This window comes from Mesocricetus auratus, unplaced genomic scaffold (assembly GCF_017639785.1).
Source record: "Mesocricetus auratus isolate SY011 unplaced genomic scaffold, BCM_Maur_2.0 Super-Scaffold_100007, whole genome shotgun sequence".
NCBI classification, from domain to species: Eukaryota; Metazoa; Chordata; class Mammalia; order Rodentia; family Cricetidae; genus Mesocricetus; species Mesocricetus auratus.
In genome coordinates this window covers 39733330-39750529 of record NW_024429191.1, presented here as the reverse complement: position 1 = coordinate 39750529, position 17200 = coordinate 39733330, and the positions used below count along the sequence as shown (strand labels likewise).

The window sequence follows — 17200 nt, the reverse complement described above, 5'->3', positions numbered from 1 at the left end:
CCCACATCTATGGACGCCATGTCTACTCAGAGTTGGCACACACCTGCTCTTCTTGCTTGCCCCGGTGTCTACTAATACACATCCAGGCACATGGACCTGCAAGGCTCTGCGTCACTGCAAGTATACACATATGCAGCCTTGGCCTTCCCCATCCCAGCTGCACCCTCCCTAGGCAAGGAAAGAGGACACAAGAGGGCCTGCATGCTGCTTGCCCTCGCTGTTGTTAAGTAGGACGCAGCAAGTATCAACCCTCCCACCCTGGCCTCCAGCCCACCCATCTGGTCACGTGCTTGCCAGCGGCCACAGACCCTGAATAATTCAGCCACTCACGTATTCCAGAGTAAGGAGGGCCCAGGCATCCTTGCCCCTCACCCCTGGGCGCCCTGTGCCCCGTTCCCACAATGCTGCAGCCCACACAGCACGGGGCACCCGTCGTCGGGGCCAGGGTCCCCCTAGCAGCCAGGCTGCCCCGTTTGCCATTGCTGGGCCAGCTTGCTGCTTGTTCTGTGGGCACAGTGTGCAGAGGTGTGGAAGAGCCGCCTATCACTGCTTGCCCCGCCCATTCTGAGTGTCCCCAGGGAGGCTAGAGTGATCACCTACCTCCTCCAAGGGCCACCCAGCATCCAGATCACCTTCCACCATGTATGTGGCAGCCAGTCATGGCCTGGGACTCCCTGAGACAGGCTGCCGGCCTATACCCGACAGACTCCTGGCTTCTGGGACTCAGTTTCCCTACTCTGCGATGAGACAGAAAGTAGGATCCTGTGCCTCTACTCTCATATAGTCCTTTCATCCAGGGCCTGCCTACCCTGGGAAGTTCTTTGTCCAACCCCCAGGTTCAGGTCCCCACCATCAGAAGGAAGAGAGGGCCATGTAAACAGCCACTAGCCAGGGCTGCACATGAGTCTTTGGGCCACTTTTCATTCTGGTTCTTAGGCCAGAACTCCCAATCCCACCCTCTGAATTGTGCCTCCATACCTTGTTCTGCCATCTTTGGGGGCCAGTCTTTTGCCAGGGGCCCCTGTGGGACAGGCGGTCACTTCTATGGCCCAGGAGGTGGGATTGAGAGGAGTGGGTTCGTGCAAGTGGCCAGGGACAGTGAGCATCTGTTGGTGGCCAGAGGCGGGGCCAGCGTAGACTACTGGCTTTGGGTGGGATATTCTCTGGGTCTTGGTCTGGATGCTCTGGAGGCTGCAGAGGAGCAGGCCTTTTTTGCTGGAAGGAGTTCAGCCCTCGCACTTGAGGTATGACGACCGCGAACCGCCCAGGCTCAGCCTGGGGCTTCTCACCTGCCTTGAGCAAGGACACCGGGGCTCTGGTGGGACCCAAGGGAACTGGGGTTCTGGACAATGTCTTCCAGCGGCGCCATAGTGGCCATGTAGCTCTTGCCTGCTTATGTGTGACCAGTGGATATGAGAGGCTGAGTCGTAAATCCTTCCTCTCCGAGCTAACATTTTTGTTGGGAAGTGTTGGATTCAGGGTCTCAGGCTCAGCTGATGGCTGAGGGTCCTCTGGGGTGACTGCTTTTTCAGGATTCTCCAAGCCTGGACTGGCTGACTCAGTGAGTTGCCCAGGCCCCGGGTCATGGTGTTGGCCCAGGAAGATACCAGTTAAATTGGAGGCTTGATTCTCAGGCTGTGCTTCATGTGCGGGGCTCATGTGCTCATGCAAGGGGTTTTCAGGCACAGGAGAGGTCCTGGAGAAGCTTCTAAGGCTGCCTACACCTTCTGGCCATGGAGAAGGTGGGCGCTGTGTAGAAGGTATGTCCACATCCCAGCTGGGGGCCAACGGGGGCACTGTCCAGGGCATCTCTGAGTCCTCTGGTTCATGTTGATTCTCTTGGTGCTCCAAAGACCCTGAAGCCCAGGGCCCAGCGCTGGGTGGTGGGTGGTAGGGGCTATGTATCCATGGCTTCACAGCCCGTGTAGGTGGCTCACTGAGTCGCCGCCAGGTCCGTGGAAGGCGTGAGGGCAGGTTGAGGGACCGGTGCCGGGGACCATGGTTCAGGGGTGGGGGTGGTGAGGGTGGTCTCCGAGAACCTAGCACTGGTGAGTAGGGTGGGCGTAGGCGCCCAGAGGCTCGATGCAGAGAGAAGGTCTCCCGAAGTGACTGAGGCCTTCGTGGAGGGGGTGGGAAGGGTGGCTGGAAGGGACCCCTTCGGAGGGATAACTGAGGAGACAAAGGCCCTAAAGGTGAGTGGTAGCCCTGGCCTGGCAGGCTCCTCAGAGAGGGCTGGGGTGAGGGCAGATTGGCCCTTCTCCTTGAGCCTATCAGGGAAGACCTGGGGAAGCCAAAACCTGCCCCTCGACTGCGACTGCGGGACGCTCGGAAAGATGGTCTGGGTACAGGAAAGGCCAGAAGGTCAGGGGCAACCTCTGGGCTCAGACGAGGGGGCTCAGCAAAGCTCCACCAATTTGCCTGGGGTGGGAAGGGCACATGGGCCGGGGCAGCCCAGGGTGGTGGATGCCGGCGGAGGGAGCCATAGGGTGAGCCGTAGGGGGAAGCTAGCCTTGGAGGCCTGGAAAGGGTTGGAGAGAAGGGTGGAGCTGGTGGTGGGCCAGGGCTGGGAGATGGCCCAGGCGCTGGAGGGGAGATGAGTGCGCTCCAGTGGGTGAGGGTCCGTGGTGTGGGCCTGGGCGATGGTGGGCCGTGGGAGTTGTTGTTGTTTCGAGCCTGTGGCTGACTGCGTCTCAGCACAATAGGTGTGTTGGGCCGATCAGGGTCCATGCCGGCCAGCTTGTAGCCAAAGCGTTTGTAGGCTGCCTCTCTGACCGTGGGCCGCCCGGCTCCGGCCTTCTGGCTGCCCCTGAGCCGTGGGACAGGCTTCTTTTCTGACAGTGTCTTTTTGAGGAACCGTGCCAGTGAGGTGGCAGGGCGTGGTGTTGGATGGACAAACTCGGGACCAAAGCCTAGGCCTTGACGGGCACCGAAGGCTGACAGGGCTCGCTGCAGGTTTCGCTGGCGTGGTGTGAGGAAGCCCCAGTAAGGGTGGGTGTAGGGCATCGTGGGCACTGGGGGCATCTCCTCCTCCTCTTCCTCCTCCTCTGCATCCCCTAAAGGCAAAGGGATGTCTAGAGAGGGCGGCAGGGGCACCTCTAGCTTCTCCTTCCCAAACAGCTTCACCTGAGGCCGCGGGAAAAGACGGAACTTTCGGATGAGGGACAGCTTGGATCTGGCTGGCTTGTCCATACCTTGCTGCTCAAAGAAGGCCGCGCTGGGAAGGCGGAAGGAGGTGCCCTGCCGTTCTCCACCCACGTCTTCCGGCTCCTCCAGTTCTGCAATGTCATCCATAGGGTGGGCATATGGGTTGTGGGGCGACAATATGGGTGGTGGCACCCAGGGGTACATAAAAGCTGGCTCTTCCGGATATACATAGGGCACCCCAGGAGGGTAGATGGCCTCAGGCCCACCACCATAGATGCCTTCAGCATAGGGAACTCCATAGGGATCAAAGTAGGGTATGTCATAAGGAGCGTCATACGGAAAGTCATAGGGGGGATATGGCATGTGGTGAGCTGCATAGGGATCCAGGTAGTAGCTGTATGGGTAGACCTCATCCTCAAAGCTGTCACGGTAACTGTAAGGAGATGAATACCCTGATGGGGGCGCATACGGGGGCTCAAAATCATCGTAGCCGTAGCCATAGCCATAGCCGGGGTAGAGGGTGTCACCATAGTAGTCAGGATGGTAGTAGTTGTATGGGTCTCCGGATGGGTACCCGTAGTCGTCATAGGGTGGCCATGCTGGGCTGTACGCACTCAACCCAGACAAGTAGGGGTCCTGCTCCTCGTAGTGGTGTAGCGACTGCTGGTCATAGTAGTCGTCGCCCTCACGGTGGTAGTCATAATATTCACCTAGGTCCTGGAAGCCCTCAAGCCCATACAACGACTTGCGGGAGCCTGCATGCCGGAATGGGGCCTCGTCCTCAAAGGGCAGGAAGCCCACGGGCTCCCCGGATGAGTAGATGCTGTGGCTGCGGGGGAACCTGCGGAGCCGGCCTCCATGCCGCAGGATCTCAGCGCCGGAAGGGAAGGGCAGCTTACGGGAGCCCACGCGGGAGCTTGAGCGCTGGAGCCAGGCGTCCAGTGTGGCCTGCTCATTGCCTGACTCCTCGGCCTTCTTGAGGAGGAATTTCTTGGTCAGCCAGTTAATAGCTGTGGACGCCTTGCTAAGCGACTGGGCACGAGGCTTCAGGCGGCCATAGCCGCGCCGTCCCGGGAAGCGGATCACCATGAACGAGGGCTTCTTTCCCTTCATTGCCCGCTTCTTTTTGCCCACACGCATCTGCGTCATGAGCTTGGAGGTGGACTTGAGTACAGTGCGGGCCTTCTTCTTGCGTTTGGTCTTCTGCGGGCCAGTGTGGAGGCCCCAGAAGAAGGCCGATGCACTCCGGAACTGACCCTTCTTGGAGATCTTGGGCGTGCGGTCTCGGAAGCCCATGAACAGTCGAGATGTGCCCTTCAGGCTCCTTTTGGGTTTCTCCGGCTCCGGGGCCTTCTTGCCCTTCTTTCCTTTCTTAGCTTTCTTCTCCTCATCTTCCTCTTTCGCCATGGTGGCCTCTGTGCCCGATGGGCCTAGGGTAGGTGTCGCAGGTTCAGAAACTTGTAGGCACTGCTTGGAGACCAGCTAGCTCTTCTTGCTTGTGACTGGACCTAAGTCTCTTCAGTGCCTGAGCAGCTGGGACTGTCTGGGTGGCATGGAGAGGGAGGATCCATAATTCATCCTCTAGACTAGCCTTGGGTTTCACCTTTGAGAGGTGGTGCTTGGGTGGTGCTTTCTAGTCGGGGTGGACTGGGAGGCCTGTGCTGGGGCAGCAGCCTGGCTTTAGAGTCACCATGGCAACAACTTGCTGACTCTGGCCAAGCTCTCCTGTGTCCCAGCTGGCTAAGCTCCAAAGAGAATGGTTGCTTAACAGAGAGGGACCCTAATCTCCAGAGGGGGACATCATCTGCCCCAGACCCCCTGCATGGACCCAGAGTGGAGACAGGCCCCCTGAGGCTGGGACAGGATCCCACAACCCACCATGTCACCTTGGAGGGGAACTGGAAGTGAGAAGCAGGTGTCTGGGGCTGTGGCCAGTGTAACGGGAGCTGGCCCACTCTGAGGAGCTGAATAATGCATCGTGGAGAGCCCAGCGGCTGCCCCATAAAGCAGGGCAGGGTGAGCATCTCTGCAGGTCATGGGGAGGGGCAGGGCACCGAGGAGCAAAAATAGAGCATGGCCCAGCTCTCCAACACTACCACTGATGATGCAGCCTCAGGAAAGCCCTTAGCCCTCTCTAGGCTGTGGCTTCCCGTTCTGTACAATGGGAGTGACAGGAAGAAGTAGGACCTAATGGAATAGCTAGATACTTTAAGAGGCATCAGGGGCCTCTTAGTGGTGCCTTACCACCCGCAGACCTGTGGCATTGGTGATGTGGAGCCAGGAGGCTCATTCCTGCTCTGGATCTGATCCACGGGGATTTACAAAGCCTGGAGGAGGAGGAGAGAGGGGAGAGGAGGAGGAAGTGGTGGATGGTGAATGTCAGATGGCTAATTAAGCTCAGGAGGCTTGGGGACTGTAAGAATGGATCTCTCACACACCAATTTTGAACTCTATGTCTTATTTCCCTGATAACAGTAATTTTTAGAAGGTACAATATCACAATTGACCTTAGAACTTAAAGTGCTTGCAGAAGGTTGGAGGAGGCATCACAACTCCCCTTAAGATCTAAAGTACCATATGAAAGAGAGAGAGGTACTGATGAATAACCAGCCTTTGTTGAGGCCCACTGAGGGAAAGCTATTTCTCCCTGATAAAATGTTACTAATGCCGGGCATGGTGGTGGGTCTCTATGTAATTCTGGCTATCCTGGAGCTCTCCATGTAGACCAGGCTGGCCTTGAACTCATTGAGATCCTCCTGCCTCTGTCTTCTAAGTGTTGAGATTAAATATTTACTTATTTCTGAAACAATCTTTCTAGCCTAGATTTCAAATTCCCTATGTAGCCCTGAACTTCTAATTCTTTTGCTTCCACTTTCAACCGTTACATTTTCAGTGCCTAGATTTACAATAATTAGCTATTTATTTATTTACTGGCTTTTTCTTTTTGAGGTAGGGTCTCTCTATGTAGACCAAGGCTAGCCTCAAACACAGAGATCCACCTGCCTCTGCCTCCTGAATGCTGGGATTAAAGGTGTGTTCCAGCATGCCCTGCCCAAAATTTCAATTCTTTTAAAAATTTGACTGTCAGGGGGCTGGAGAGATGGCTCAGAAATCAAGAGCATTTGTTACTCCTACAGAGGACTCCAGGCTTGGTTCTTAGCACCCACAAGGCCACTCACAATCATCCATAACTGCAGTTTCAGGGGATTCAACCCATCTTCTGACCTCGGTGGGCATCAAGCACTCATGTGGTACACACATACATGCAGGCAAAACACCCACACACGTAAAATAACATTATTTGTTGTCAAAAGAGTTAGATCGGTGGCCTGGGTGCAGTTCACCGAATCAGGGATGGTGCATTAGCCTTAGTGAGATGTGGCAGGAGAGTGGAGGAGGGGGGAAACCCAGCACATTAAAGAAGCCATGCTGAAGAGGTGACTTAGCTCCTCAGAGGAACTGAGTCCTTCGTACCCAAGTTTGACAGCTCACAGCTACTTGTAACTCCAGCTCTAAGAAAACGATGTCCGATTCTGGCTCCTGTAGACACTCCTACACATGCATGCTTACACACAGACATATAAAGAAAAATTAAATTTTATTTTGAAACAGAGTTTATCTATGTAGCCCTGGCTAACCTGAACTTGCATGTAGACCATGCTGGCCTAGAACTACAGTAATCCACCTGCTTCTGTAAAGACAATAGAAAAAAAACCACTAGCAACAACCAATCAGGCTGGAAATTCCTCACTGTCAAGGCTGAGCACATCAGAAACAATCCCACACTATACAAGGGCCATGGGGACAGGGTGCCAGTGAGTTTCTGACCTTCCTGGTCCTGACTCACTTCTTCTCTTGGGAGTGTTTTGTTTTCTAACAAACTATCTTCACCCACCATTATTCCTGTGTCCTGGTCCAATTTGTTTTGTTTTTGTAAGTATGTGTGATGTGGGGGTAGGGAATGGGCTGAAGAGCGGGTGGTTGAGGATTTGCTACTGTGCCTCTTAGAGCACTACAGTTTAGATACCAGCTTACACATCGGGCAGCTCACAAACGCCTGCAACCCCAGCTGCAAGGGAGCCAATGTCCGCCCCCTTTCTGGCCTCCACGGGCTCCCCCTGACTAAATAAAATTGAAAACGTTGTTGGGTGTGGTGTGAATGCCTTTAATCCCAACACTTGGAAGGCAGAGGCAGGCAGAGGATCTCTGTGAGTTTGAGGCCAGCCTGGTCTACAGAGCAAGTTCCAGGGCTACATAGACCCTGTCTCAGAAAAAAAAGTGTGTGTGTGTGGATACATGCTATAGTATGTGTGTAGAAGGTAAGGGTAACTGTAGAGCCAATTCTCTCCTTCCACCTTTATGTGAATCCCAGGTCACTGGGCTTGTGTGGGAAGGACTTGTACTGGCTGAGCCATTTTGCTGGCTCTCTCTGTTCAGTTTCTTGTCCCAGGACACAGGAGCCTGGAATACCAGTGGAAGCCCACTGGACCCTGATACTCACCTATGGCAGCTGGTGAGGCATCAGCCAGAAGGTAAGATTTATCTTTCTTTCCATCCTCCCTTCTTTTGTTCCTCCGATGTTTTCTCTTTCTGATAGCCCAGGTTGGCCTCAAATTATATAACCAAGGATGACTTTGAAGTTTTGATCCTTTTCTGCCTCTTAGGCACTAGGAGTACAAGCAAATGTGACCCCACACCCAGCTCTTATGTGGTGACGGTGACTAAGCCCAGGACTTCATGCATTCTGGGTGAGCATTCTACCAGTGGAGTCATGTCCCTCACCCAAGGCTTATGTTTTTAGTTTTAGTTTTAAATTTTTACTTACTTAATTTTGCATGTGTGGGCGTTTTGCCATGTGTGTGTCTGGTGCCTATAGAGGTCAGAAGAAAGTGTCAGATCCCCTGGAACTAGAGTTACAGATGGTTGTGAGCTGTCATGTGGGTTTGGGGAGTTGAACTAAGGTCCTCTGGAAGACCAGCCAGTGCACTTTACTGCTGAACCATCTATCTGGCCTGTTCCTAATTTTGGGGTGACCGAAGAGAGTCACATCCCACCTGGGGTGTGCGTGATATGCGTGGTTGAGATGTGGCAGGAGCAGAAATGTACTGGATCTTAACTGTTTCTTTCCTCTTTTCCTCGCGCATATTTTTTTAAAGATTCATTTTAGGGCTGGAGAGATGGCTCAGAGGTTAAGAGCAATGGTTGCTCTTCCAGATGTCCTGAGTTCAATTCCCAGCAACCACATGATGGCTCACAACCATCCATAACAAAATATGGTGCCCTCTTCTGACTTGCAGGGATACGTGCAGACAGAACACTGTATACATAAAAAATAAATAAATCTTTAAAAAATTCATTTTTTATGTATGAATGTTTTGCCTGCATATATGTCAGCATACCACATGCATGCCTGGGTGGCCAGAAGAGGGCATCAGATCACCTGGAATTAAGAGTTACAGACAGTGGTGAACCTGGGTCCTCTGTAAAAGCAACAAGTGTTTGCTGAGTTGTCTTTCCAGTTCCCTCCTCTGTGTCTTATCATGTATCACTGTGTGTGTGTGTGTGTGTGTGTGTGTGTGTGTGTGTGTGTGTGTGTATCATCTTGGCTAATCTGCTTTTTGTTCCTTTCCCTACTGGGGGATATCCTCAAGGATAAGAATAAGTTTGCTTCTAAAGAAAAACAGGGCAAACAAAGCCCAAACAAACAAACAAACAAATACAAGGTCAGGCATGGTGGCACTTGCTTTTAATCCCAGCACTCAGCACTTGGTAAGCAGAGGCAGGAGAATCTCTATGAGTTTGAAGCCAACCTCGTCTATATAGCCAATTCCAGGATACCCAGGGCTATATAGAAAGACCTTGTCTCAAAGACAAACAAAAACAAACAAAAAACCCAAGTTAAGGCTATCTGGGCTGACCCTGTCCTGCAGTTTCTCTCTGTCCGCTTTAGATCTGCTTTCACTAAAGCTTCAGGTGTTTTCTTTGAAATACAGTTATAGTGTTAAGAAAATGGTTTTTTTCCTAAAGATCAGACAAAAAGAAACCATTAAATAACTCTGCGAAGAGGAAGCAGAAAGCTTCTAAGAGTGGAGATGGAAACCGTGACTTCCAGACACGAGAGGAGTGATGCACTCAGAGACGGTGGCAGCACTCACAGATACAAGCCAGCACTGACAGGGAAGTAGACACCAGCTCCTATGCCTAACCAAGAAGCTATCTGCAAACGACAACCACTTGCAAAGGAAACTTTGGTTTTCTCCAATAGAGTCTCACTGGGCATATGAACCATACCTAAGGGCAGGCCCACACCTAGCGGTAGAGGAAAACACAAAATGAGCTCAATAGTATCTTTGGAGCATTCTCATCTCATTTTTCTTTGTTTGGGTATTTTTTTTATCTTATTGGTAATTTGCTTATTCTGACTATGTGTTTTAGTGTGTCTCTGTGTGTGTTTCTTATGCTTTTTGGTGTTATTGTTGGCTTGTCTTTAGTTTGTGTTTGTTTTCTGAAGAGGAAGAAGGTGTAGAACTTTATGAGTGGAGAGGTGGGGGAAGATGGGGAAGGGAATTTTACCAGAAAATATTGCCTGAAAAATATTTTCAATAACAAAAAGGAAAAAGAAAACCATTAAATAAATGAAGAAACATAAAAATTATTGGCCACTTTTAATTCTAGCACTTGAGAAGCAGAGGCAGGTGGATCTGTGAGTTTGAAGCCAGCATAGTCTACATAATGAGTTCTAGGACATCCAGGGCTATGTAAAAAGACCTGTCTCAAAAAAAAGTTATCGGCAAGCCAAGCATAGGCTGTTAGTGTAGACCATTAATTCCAGCAGTCAGGAGGCAGAGGCAGGCAGATCTCTGTGAGTTTGAGACTTGCCTGCTCTACATAGCTAGTTCTAAGCCAGCCAGGACAATATACCGAGACCTTGTCTAAAAGAAAAGCAAAGTTATTGGTGCAAAATATGGCTTTGGTTAAAAAAAAAGTTAAGGAAAATGTTTTAAGAAGCAAAAGGATTTGCTGGGCGTTGGTGGCACTCGCCTTTAATCCCAGCACTCGGGAGGCAGAGGCAGGTGGATCTCTGTGAGTTCGAAGCCAGCCTGGTCTACAGAGCGAGTTCCAGGACAGCCTCCAAGACAATATAGAGAAACCCTGTCTCGAAAAACCAAAAAAAAAAAAAAAAAGAAGCAAAAGGATTTTAAATGTCAGTTTTGTTCTTCAATATTGTTCTAAAATGGTAGTATACTGGCGGGATAGCTCAGCAGTTAAGACACTGACTGGCTGGGCAGTGGTGGCGCACACCTTTAATCCCAGCACTTAGGCAGAGGCAGGCGGATCTCTGTGAGTTCCAGGCAGCCTGGTCCACAGAGTGAGTTCCAGGACAGCCAGGACTGTTATAAAGAGGACACTTGACTCAGAAAAACACAACAAAAATTAACAAACAAACAAAAAGCACTAACTGCTCTTCCCAAGGACCTGGATTTGATTCCCTGCATCCACATGGAAGCTCAAATCATCTGTGACTCCAGTTCAAGGGGATCTAACACCTTCCAGCCTCCACAAGCACCAGGCACACATGTGACACACAGACATACATGCAGGCAGATGCCCATACACAAGAAAGAAAATGGAAGCATGTGAAAGGAAAAACAAGTCGTGAGATGTATGGAGCAAACGCAGACAGTGCACATCGACTACGTTCACTGTACTCAGAGGTATTAAAATGCTTCCTGAGGTCAGATATTGCTTGATGCTTATTCCTCTAGCCAATCTGTTCCAAACGGGAAGAACTGCAAAAGGAGTCATTGACACTCACTTTAAAATTTTTTGGGGGTTGTTGCCATATAAAGGTTCAAAGGCTTATGTCATAAAACAACAAGCCCTACTGATATGCTGAGCCCCCATTCTCTGCCTAATTAGTGACCCAGGGTCCTTCACTACATGAACTTGTGTGGTAACCAGTGTTGGTGGGAATGCTAGTTAGCCAAAGAAGCTGTTGTTCGCCTATGCCCTGAGAACTGCCCTACCCATTGCCCAGCAACAAGGCATGATATTGGGAGTCCTCACCTAAAAGTCAAAGGTCATTGTTAGACCCACAGCTTCCTTCTCCAGGCAGATTCTGTAGTGTGCGGCTAGCTGGGATACCTGTGAACTACAGTGGCTATGGTGATAATGGTTGATAGTTGAATTTTACTCAAATGTTTCATTGTCAAAAGATCTTCTGATGTTTGCTGACAGCTTCTCAAGGTAAACAGAGGCCAATTCCACCCAGACTAAAAGAACTCTTGAGTTATTCACTAAAATAAGATCTAAGTCTCCATTGCTTCAAGGACATCTTAAGAACAAGGCCACTTACACCTGTGAACTGACAAAAGACTTAACTGTTCTCTTTAAACAAAAAACAAAAGGATGTTTGGACTTCTTAAATAAAAAGGTAAGTCCTATTTATAAATCCACCAGCAGCTATAACTTTATATGTTAGCTTTCATCATTATTTTTCTGTAGACATAGCTGGTTTAATATGTACTCAAAGACTATGTCATCATACTATTTTACTTATAATCTATTTCACCATTGGATTCTTTCTTAATTTTTTAAAAATAGTCCTTGGGACTGAAGACTGAAGAGGTGGCTCAGTCATTAAGAACACTGACTGCTCTTCCAGTGAACCGGAGTTCGATTCCCAGAACTCACATGGTAGCTCACAACTGTCTGTAACTCTGGTTCTTGGGATCTGATATTCTTCTGACCTCCATGGGTACCAGATGTGTAATAGTGCATAGACATATAATCAGAATAGTAAAAAGTCCAAGGATCTCATTTCCAGGAGTAAGTTACACAGTGATAGCACTGACCTGGGGGAATAATGGTTGTCGCTTTCCTGGGCTCTTGTCTTTTCTGGGGTCACTGGTTGGCAGAAATATAATTTTTGTTTAGACCTAGTATTCTTAGCCTTCTTGTAAAATTTGTGTTTTCTAGAATTCAAGTTCTAAACTAAACTTTTGTGATACAAGGATTCCAGCCAATTTCTGTTTCATGGGATTCAAAACCTTCCTATAGCAGGGAGTCTCAGAGACCCTCCTAGGCAGGGACTGTGCCCCTCATCAGCATGTAGGATCTATAGAAAACAAAGGCTGAGGAGGCGACTCAGCAGTTAGAAGTGCTTGTAGCAGAGGACCTTGATTTCCTTCCTAGCAAACACATGGGTGCTCACAACTATTTGTAACTCCAGTAGTTCCAGACAATCTGATCCCCTCTTCTGGCCTCTGTAGAGTGAGTTCTAGGGCAGCCAGGGCTATCACACAGAGAAACCCTGTCTTGGGGGTGGGGGGGAAGATGCCAGACTGGAAACACTCCCTGTCAAGGTGAACCTATGTCACACGTGCAAAAAGCCTACCTTACTGACTAACCTGCGATCAGAGAGCCTTTATCCAGTAACTTATGGAAGCAGATTCAGAGATCCATAGCCAAGCACTGGGCCGAGCTCCAGGAGTCCTACTGAAGAACTGGAGGAGGGATTGTACAAGCCAGGGGAGTCATGATGGAGGAGCCCACAGAGACAACTGTCCTGAGTTTGTGGGAGGACATGAACTCTGAACCAACAGTTAGGGAGCCTGCATGGGACCAGCCTAAGCCCTCTGCACGTGTGTGACAGCTGTGCAGTTTGGTCTGTCTGTAAGGCTCCTAGCAGTGAGTTCAGGACCCATCCCTGGCACCTAGCTGACTTCTGGGAACCCCTGCCCCATGCTGGATCACCTCCCCCGCCTTTCTGCAGGGGGAGGAGCTCGGTTCTATCTCAACTTGATGTGCCACGCTTTGCTCCAGCCCATGGGAGGCCTGTCTCCTTCTGAATGGAAACTGGGGAGGGGGGCATAAATGGGAGTTGGGGGGAAGGGAATGGGAGAAGAGGGGGAAGGGGAAACTGTGGTTAGTATGTAAAATAAAGGGAAAATGTTAATTAAACCTAAAAAATTTTTTTTGGTCTTTCGAGACAGGGTTTCTCTGTATTGTTTTGGACCGTGTTCTGGAACTCACTATGTAGACCAGGCTGGTCTCGAACTCACAGAGATCCGCCTGCCTCTGCCTCCCAAGTACTGGGATTAAAGGCGTGCGCCACCAATGCCTGGCCTAAACAAACAATTTTTAAATGTATTTTAACAAAGTAAAAAAAAACACATACCTTCAAAAGACCTATAAAGGTTCCAGCCTGTGGGGTACAGGCACCACTGAATGGGTGACCCCCACCCCCACTCCCCACGCTTTAGCCCACTTCTTCCCTGGCAAACGCTTTCTGATGAACTTTTCTTCTTCTATCACTATCCTCATGTCCCCACCCAGTTTCTTGTTATAGGACACAAGAACTGGAAATCCCAGCAGGCACCCGCTGGACCTCAGTATTCATCTGTAACAGGGAGATGGCAGCAGGAGGACCAGATGCTTAAGGTCATCCTCAGCTACACAGTAAATACCAGGTCATCCTGGGCTGTATGAGACCTTCTCCCTCTAAAAAATCCATAGCCGTCTAAATAGCTCTCCAAACATACTGTTGATCCCTCCCTTAAGAATCAATCCAAATTTGGCTGTCAGTCATTGACAGGAGACCATCTCTCAGGAAAAGTGATCTTCCTGAAGACACTTTAAGGAAATGGGATAATGATTACCTCTCAATGTGTATATACCCCAGAAGCCCTTCTGTGATAGAATTGTTTTAAGCTTTTATTTTGTTATTTATTGTAAGTTGGTTTTCTCCTTCCACTATGTGGGACCTGAGACTAGAATGTAGGCTATTAGACTTGGCAACAGGCGCTTTACCTGCTGAGCCATCGTGCTGGCCCCAGATCCTAAGTCTGCCTGTTTAAAAGTCAATTTAGGGCTGGAGAGATGGCTCAGTGGTTAAAAGTGCATACTGCTCTTGCAGAGGACCAATTCTGAAACCCCCACATGACAGCTCACAGCTGCCTGTAACTCCAGCTCCAGGGGGAATGTGACACCTTTGGCTTGTGTGGGTACCTTTACTCTCGCACACATACATAATTAAAAAATATATATATACCTTTTTTCAAGACAGGTTTTCTCTGTGTAATAGCCCTGGCTTCTGGAACTCCCTCTGTAGACCAGGCTAGCCTTGAACTCAGAGATCTGCCTGCCTCTGCCTCCCGAGTGCTGGGATTAAAGGCTTGTGCCACCACTGCCTGGCTAAAAAAATTTTTTTACGTTTAACTTTTGGGGCTGGGGAGATGGCTCAGTGGATAAATGGTTGCTGTGCAAACATGAGGACCTAAGTTGGGGATCTTCAGCACCCACATAGAAGCAGGGCATATGTCTGTAAATAGAGTTGTGGGGTTGGGGGAGCAGAAACAGGTAGGTTATTCCTGCAGCCTACTGGCCAGTCATTCTTTTTTTTTTTAAGATTTATTTATTGATTATGGATACATCATTCCTCCTGCATATATCCCTGCAGCAGAAGAGAACATCAGATCTCATTACAGATGGCTGTGAGCCATGATGTGGGTCCTGGGAATTGAACTCAGGGCCTCTGGAAGAGCAGTCAGTGCTCTTAACCTCTTAGCCATCTCCCCAATCCTGGCCAGTCGTTCTAAATGAAAGTGAGCTCCAAGCTCAGAAATGGCCCTGCCTCAAGAAATAGGTGGAGAAAAATAGAAGACTCCCACCTCAACCTCTGAGATCCATATGCATGGGTGCAAGCATATGCAAATATATTATGTGCACATGCATACACAAAAGTGTAGCTTTTCCCTTTATCTGTTTGGGTACCAGCCAAACTCCTAAACCTGCTTAACCATCCATTCCCTCTCCTTCATTGTTTCATTTTTTGAGACAGGGTCTCTCTATGTAGCCCAGGCTGTCCTGGAACTGGCTCTTTTGACCAGGCTGGCCTTGAATCCAAGAGATCTACGTGCCTCTGCTTCCCAAGTGCTAGGATTCAAGGAGTCCATTACCATGCCCAGCCTCCTTCTCCTTCTAAAGGTCACCCATCCATGCAGCTGCTTGCAGACTTTTGCTGTAAAGCACACCTGCTTTACTGGTAACTCAAACTGTGACTATCTCACCCACTCAGCAGTTGCAGGGGCCCAGCTGTTCACTCTCAAACTCCAACCAAATGGTCCTCATACTTTCTCCTGAGCCTGTTTTAATTTTCTTTTCAAGACAGGGTTTCTCTACGTAGCCCTGGCTGTCCTGGAACTTGCTCTGGAGACCAGGCTGACCTTGAACTCACAGGGATCTGCTGGAGTGCTGAGATTAAAAGTATGTGCCACCACCACCTAGCATGCTTTAAATTATTTTTATTTGTGAGGCTCCAAAAGGGACTCCATTTTCCTGAGAACAATGGAGGAGGAAAGATGGGAGAGGAGGTGGAGGCTGCGGCCAGCTGTGTTGAGCCCGGGAAGGCCAAGAAAGCATGGACTGAATGCATGATTGTTTTGCAACATGTGGCACCAGGAGCTGTTTGGTGGAGACACTGATGAGTGAGGAACTGTGCCTGGGATAGTAAGTCACAAAAGAGAGATGGACAAAGATAGCTTGGGCACTTAACTTTCTAGGGGAAGGGACACAGAGTACAGGACACTTGGGAACACAGCCAACATGAGCCTTTGGAAGCTAGGAGAGGCCTGAGAAAAGCAGCCCCACTCATGCTGACCTGGGCCTAGGATTTTGAGAGAACTTTCTCAGTGGCATATTTTTTTAAAGATTTATTTATTATATATACAGCATATATGCCTGCAAGTCAGACAGGGCACCAGATCTCATTATAGATGGTTGTGAGCCACCATGTGGTTGCTGGGAATTGAACTCAGGACCTCTGGAAGAGCAGTCAGTGCTCTTAACCTCTGAGCCATCTCTCCAGCCCCCTCAGTGGCATTTTATCATGGTAATTCTAGCTAAAACAGATTAGATAGCAAATCAACTGTTACCTACCTACCTATCTATCTACCTACCTATCTATCTATCTAATTTATCTGTAGGCCCTGACCATACACTCCTCTACCCCGAGAGGGGGCGTAGGTGGATATGGGTTATTAGGGAGGTATTTCAAATTGGGACTGTGAGTCACAGTAAAAGAGACAAAGAGTGAGGCCCAGGGCAGCGAGGGGCACCTCATTCCTTAGATCAGATGAGCCTGGGGTTTCTGTTGAAGGATGGCCGGAATAGCAGCTAGAGGAAGGGATCAGGGTGGTTGGTTCCAACCAAAAGGCATAATGAGATGCCATGTCATCTTATTCTAGGTGTACATAGGTGGGCACTCTTTACACTTGGAGGCTTAGACCGTAGGACCTGAATGGCTTGAGCCACACAGTCCAGGACAGGGCAGATGGGGAGGGGGGGTAACACCTGACATATAAACATATAGCTAGTCCAGGAATCAAGCCAGATTCAAGTCAGAACTGTCCTGGCCCCAGCTTCCCACCTTGCCATACCCACGCTGGAAGAACAGAACAGGCCTGGACTTGGTTGCTGCCCAGCAAGCTCATGAGCTGAGCATCCTCTCCCAGGATGGAGGCTTTCCCACAGTTGAGTAGGAACACCACTGCCCTTGGACCCTTGGGGAAAAGGAGACAAGCAAACAGCTACGTCTTTACCTGTCCTGGTGTGCCGCTGTTGCCAAGGAGTCACACAGGCACCATGCCCATCTCACAGGAGACAGTGAAGCTCAGGGTAGCCAGGGAGTCAAGGCCAAGGCAGCCCTTCTGCCATCCCTTCTCTGCAATGTCAGGGGCTAGTGGCAGAACCCCAAGGACCCAGACTCCTTTACCTAGGGTCCCGTGGCTGGCTCCCAACCTGCATGCTATTTATCGTGGGGGTCCTATGTCTGTCTCCACAGGGCTGGATAGAGGCTCAGGCTGCCACATTGACTGCCTGGGCCCAATGTATATTTAATGACATCTATTATTCTTGGTTTGCCTCTGGAAAGCATGAGCAGCTGACACGGGAGCAGGAACAGCCCGGAGAGCAGCAGGCTGGGCTGCAGGCCGGCTCCACATGTTAGTCTGGCTCCCTTCCTGGTGACTGCATAGAAATTGCCCAAATGCATCCC

The 17200-nt window shown here is 49.9% G+C and overlaps 1 protein-coding gene across 1 annotated transcript in view; it reads right to left on the bottom strand.

Moving 5' to 3' along the window:
* Myo15a (myosin XVA) overlaps nucleotides 1-4551 on the bottom strand; it is a 53719-nt gene extending 49168 nt beyond the window's left edge. Inside the window, exon 1 of the mRNA XM_005067673.4 lies at nucleotides 979-4551. Within this exon, the coding sequence (XP_005067730.1) occupies nucleotides 979-4551 (3573 nt within the window). The remainder of the gene's footprint in view (nucleotides 1-978) is intronic.
* Nucleotides 4552-17200: the final 12649 nt, after the last annotated feature.